We start from the raw sequence: 5,427 nt of genomic DNA on the forward strand, positions 1-5,427 counted from the left end.
AGCTGGTTAATTTTTTCATCCATGTTGTTAAGAACTTGATTTAGGAGCATCAGAGTAAAGGGGGCTGAGTACAAGTGAAAGTCTCACTCAAAATGTTTGCTTTAATTTCGGAGTTGGAAATACTTCAGGACCGTAATCGTTAATGAATTAATGAATCATGATGAATCAATTATTGAAATAACTGTTAATAATTTAGTAGTCGATATCATTAAAGTACACAGACTTAAAAAAGGCCAATTGCTGAAAAAAAAACATATTCACAGCAGTAAACTGCACAAAAATTATATACATTTGTCATTTAAAATAAAAAAAAATCCATTGCCTGTAAATATATTCTACCCTAAACTACTGAAGTGGAAAATGCTTAGCTCCACCTGGTTAACATTCAGTAAAAATATCTCTTATTAAGCATCTTTTGCTATTTAATTATTAATTAGTTTATTTAAATAAAACAGTCCGTATTGTATTGATGCTAAAAATAGCAGAAACAGCTGAGCTTTTACATGTTCATGTAATTATATTTTAGCTGCAGATGCATTTTTCCTGCAAATAATCAGTTGTACAATAAGGAAATTATGTTTTGTTGCATTTTTAGGAAATAAAATGTTTTTCTTTATTTTAAAAGGGAATTAAATTATTTATTTGCATGTTTTATGTGTTTCTATTATAATATAAAACAGCTTTTTTGGATAAATGAAAAAAATTGATTAATTGTCACAGTAATCAATAGAATAACCAATTACTTTAATAGTTAGACCTGCTGTAAATATTTGGTGAAGATCCTCATTTTAGACTTTTTTTTACCAGTTGGTTTGTTTCCTGCTGTCTTCCTCTGAACGTCTAACCGTACTGTGTTCAGAAAATGGCGGACAAGACAGCGGATGGAGGGGCGTGGACGGGATGTGCCGTCATGTTCCTGCAGTCGCTCTTTCCTGGCGTGGACCTGCTCGCTCTCTACAAAGGCGAGCAGGGGAAGTTCATCATCTTCAAAGTCATCAAGCTGACTCTGAGAGGTAAACCCATCAGCTGGGATCCACCAGGGACGATGCACAAACGCAGGGAGGCTTTTCCAGGCTGTCGCATTAATTAATCAGTGTTTCCCTCTGCCAGATTCTGCAGGAGGTCTGGGAGGCTACGAGATCCTAAAGGTCCATGATGCTGAGCCCTTCCTGGGGGTGGAGGTGAAATTCGTGGATGTGGCAGCGTGTCAGCAGTTCCTGGAGAGCTACAGCTCCGGAGCGGTGCTCCAGTCCCTCAACCAGCACGCGTGCCGGCTGCTCGGCCTTACCCAAGACTTCACCGTGCGAACCCAGCTGAAGGCCGGGCATCAGAACCTGGATCTGTGTCTGGACCAGCTGGCTGTCTGTCTGCAGCACATCCACCTTTCACAGGTTGGACCTTTCATTTATTTGCTTCATGTCAGTAGTTCAAGCTAATCCTGTGTAACAAGTTTAAGTAGGACTGGACGACATGGCTGAAAAACTTATCATGATATAAACGTTTCATGTCATAATAATCAATAATTATTAATTTGTTTTAAGTACCTGAAATACTGCCAAACTGGTGAGGTGACATTTCTTGTTTTATCTACAATTTTCACTCCGGGCTGTTTTTTTATTTTTTATTATTGAGCAGTTACAAAGCACAGTGGTGAAACTTTAAACTACTGCTGCTCCGCCAGTTACGCAACATGTTGTTGCTAGATAACCATAGAAGGAATGAGTTGCTAGGTAACCAAAGAGTGAGTGAGCCAGTTGATTCCACCTACCATGCTTAGCTCTCTGTGAGAGGTTGAGCTGCTAACACCTTTCCTTTGCCTACATCTTCTAGAATGCTGTACTGCTGAAATTATTGAACATCTATCAGCTGTATTATCAGAATCAGAATCCCTTTTATTGTCATTGTGCATGAAAGAAAGCACAACATTTTGAAAATAGCAACTCTTAAAGGCAAGTGAAATAATTTAATAGAAATAATAATAAGAAGTATATTTCAATAAATATGGTAGAAACACACAGAAGCAACTGGGATGTTAAGGGAAAATAAATAAATATTGATCAGGTTTTAGTTTAATTAGCTGTGTTCTGGTCAACAACAGCTCTTGGTAGAAACTGTTTCTTACTCTCTTAGGAACGCCTCCCTGATCTATTGTTGTTGACCACGTGTCTATTGATATGTATACATTGTCCAGCCCTAAGTGTAAGTGTTGATGTGTGTCAGCCGGAGCGCCTGCGTGACGAAGAGATCGATCATCTGGAGCAGCAGCTGCAGAGCCAGGCGCTGGGTCCGGCCCCACAGCCCCCTACGGTCACACAGGAAGAGTCTCCAGTGCCCAGCAACTGCTTCAAGTTTCAGAACAGAGTGTTTGGTGAGTACAGGCAACACAATCAGAAATGTTTTTAAGAAATGGTTGGTTCTGCACATTTTTAGGCAAATTATGAAGAGCCATTGTGAAAGGTTTATTCATATGTCTGTACATCCACTCTCTGTTTTTGCTATTTTCTTATTGAAAGTCTTATTGCTGTGACCACATCCGCAACAAATTCATTGTCAGGCTTTTCAGTAATTACTTTAATATTACCTTATAGTTGATTGAAAACTCAAAAAATCTGGAAAATCTATGAAAACTGTTCATTTTTTTCTACTTTTCACTACTATCCAATATGTCCGAGTTGGTTTTGGTCTCCATTGGGGAGCTTCTTTATGTGTCTCCATGTTCCCAAACTAACTTCCTAGAACACAACAAGCTGTCAGGTTCATGTTTCCTGAACGGCGGCCACCATTTTTGATTAAATATTGAGTTTGGTGCCGTTTCCAGCTGACTCTAATCCATCTGTTGCTACCTGTCTGTAGTGAGAGATTAGTTGAAACAGACAAAATGTGCTGTTCATGTTTGGGTTGATTTCATAGTGGCTCACCCGAATTTCACGTTAATTTGTAGCTTACCTTTAAGCCTTGGGATGTTACATAAAACATGACTCCCCATTAGAAATAAAAAATCATTCAGCTTGTTTTTTGCTACAACTTCCTAATGGATGTGGTTGCTCTCATTTCGTAAGATAAAAAATCTATCTCTGGTGATTTCTTGAAAACAGAGCGTGTATTTCCTTATTACCGATACCCAGTGACTCATAGACCGTGTCAACTTCACCTCTCTCACCATCTCTCAGCTCTTTCAGCTGGTTGTTTTGCTTTTGGCTTGCAGGCCTGCAGCTACTTGTTTGATTTGTTTTCTCATAAGAGTTAATTGCAGCTGCTCTCCTCTGAGCACCGACTGCTCTGCTCCAAACAGACCCATAGCCTCTAGCTGATGAACACAGGCTACCGATGTTGTGCTTTTGCAGATTTGGCAGCTTTAGTTTTTGTTCCTAGAAGAGGCGCATATTGATTTTCAGTGTATTTTTTGCCCTGGTATTACATAAAATCGCGGGTAACGCCGCTAAAGGGTACAGCTGAAACTACATTATCAATCCATTGAGCAGACTTTAGCTATAAAGTGGAGCAGATGTCTTCTTGTGTTAGCCACAACCATATCCCTTTGCCATAAAATCACTATTCGGGGTGTTGCAGGCTGAAATAACAGTTTTCTGGATCATCAGAAACTTCAAGGCTGCAGATTCATTTTCCAACAGGAGCTTCAGAGAGTTCGACAAGCACATGGATGCACCAAATGAGGAGGATTTGACAGAATGATGCTCAAGTTTGGCAGTAAAAATCACAGTGAAGTAAAGAAACGGAGTGAAATTTATCAGCAGGAGGACAGAGGCTGGAGCAAAGTGATTTTCTCTGATGACTCATCCTGACTGTTTGGGACATCTGGGAAATCATTTAATGGGAGAGCAAAAGATTAGATCTACCGCAGTCCATGTGCGGTTGCGTCTCATTCAAGGAAGTGGGCTTGTTAACACTTACCCCAAGAAGAGTCGAGTGAATCAAGAGTGATACTAAAACCTCCATGAATAGCAACCTTTTATATCAACATAGGCTCTGTTTGGTGACCATCTGTGTATTTGCTAGCATGACGGAGCATCGCGTCTTATTTAAAACATGATAGTATATTAAGAAATATTGAGTCAGTACTTAAGCCAGCTATGTTGGGTCCTAAAAACCTTTTAAACCTATGATCTGCTTTTAAATTGTTTACCTGTAGATTAGAGAAACATGTAAAACCGTCTAACAACGTTTGTGTTAATAAAACTTTTTACTAAACGACTGGTGGTGAGCAGACTGAGCAGCTGACTGCTTGGAGGGCTTTATGCTTGGATCTAGATAAATATCTCACAGTCCTGATCCATTTTTTATTTTATTATTGAAAAGCTAGCATTTTTAGATCACTTGTTTCAAGATATCATTACCTAAAATACAATAATATAGTTTCAAAGTTGTTGCAAAGGACCTAAACATGTGAAAAGTTCAGCCATTTCTGCTCGACTTGACATCTATACAGTGTAGGGCTGATATGTTGATTTATTTTAACCGGACAGCAAAAAGTGCTAAATAGGATTTTTTTTATAGACAGAATTTGAACCAGATGAAGCTTAAACTATTTACAGAGAAAAAGGTTTTATTTTGTCTTGAATGCAAAACATTTATTTTTGCATAATTTTGGCTAAGTTACTGCTGTGATAAGTTGTTCTTTCAGCAAAGTACCTTTTTTAGTCTGTATTCTCCAGCTATTGATTAATCAATTACTAAATTGAGACATCGTGACTAATCGTTTCAGCCCTACTTGAAGCATTTCAACATAATATAACAGATGCACAGCAATGCTACCCTCTTATGAAATAGAAATTTTAATTTGTAAAGTATTCTGGGAAAAGTTTGATGTTTACATAATCATGCTAAGTAGAATTTACATTAATGTTTTTTTTTCCCTACTCTCTCTCTCTCTTGGCGTTTCATCCTGTGGATCACCAGAGGACCGAATGCTGACAGCGGCAGATGTTCAGAGCTTTTCGAACGGAGTGGGCCGTCAGTGGAAACACGTAGGGAGGGCCCTGGGGAAGAGCTGTCGTGCTCTGAAGGGCCCCGCCATTGACAACCTGGCCTACGAGTACGAGAGAGAAGGGCTGTATGAGCAAGCCTATCAGCTGCTGAGCCGCTTCATTCAGGCGGAGGGGAGGGCGGCCAAGCTGAGCCGACTGGTCAGAGCTCTGGAGGACAGCAAACTCACCAGCCTGGCTGAAAACATGCTGGGCATGCAGCCCCGAGAGTAACTCTGTGTGCGAGCTTTAAGACCCAAACTGAGGGCCGGGCTCCTCTGTGGGAATGGAAACGTTTCCCCGCCGCTTTTTTACATTCAGAGTAGCTGTTCCCGACTTTCCTCACGTTTGAATCAGAACCAAGTGTGTGTGAATGTATGTGAATTCACCGTTTATGTATGCGCGCGTGTGTGTGTGTGTGTGTGTGTGTGTGTGTGTGTGTGTG

General features: G+C 40.1%; 1 protein-coding gene across 1 annotated transcript in view; it reads left to right on the top strand.

The window, feature by feature from the left end:
- The window catches only part of tradd (tnfrsf1a-associated via death domain), a 14,805-nt gene extending 9,384 nt beyond the window's left edge, over window positions 1-5,421 (top strand). Inside the window, exons 2-5 of the mRNA XM_008405414.1 lie at window positions 860-1,013; window positions 1,111-1,391; window positions 2,221-2,368; window positions 4,918-5,421. Coding sequence (XP_008403636.1) covers window positions 860-1,013; window positions 1,111-1,391; window positions 2,221-2,368; window positions 4,918-5,216 — 882 coding nt within the window. The 3' untranslated portion in view covers window positions 5,217-5,421. The remainder of the gene's footprint in view (window positions 1-859; window positions 1,014-1,110; window positions 1,392-2,220; window positions 2,369-4,917) is intronic.
- Window positions 5,422-5,427: the final 6 nt, after the last annotated feature.

Source organism: Poecilia reticulata, linkage group LG3, assembly GCF_000633615.1.
Source record: "Poecilia reticulata strain Guanapo linkage group LG3, Guppy_female_1.0+MT, whole genome shotgun sequence".
NCBI lineage: Eukaryota > Metazoa > Chordata > Actinopteri > Cyprinodontiformes > Poeciliidae > Poecilia > Poecilia reticulata.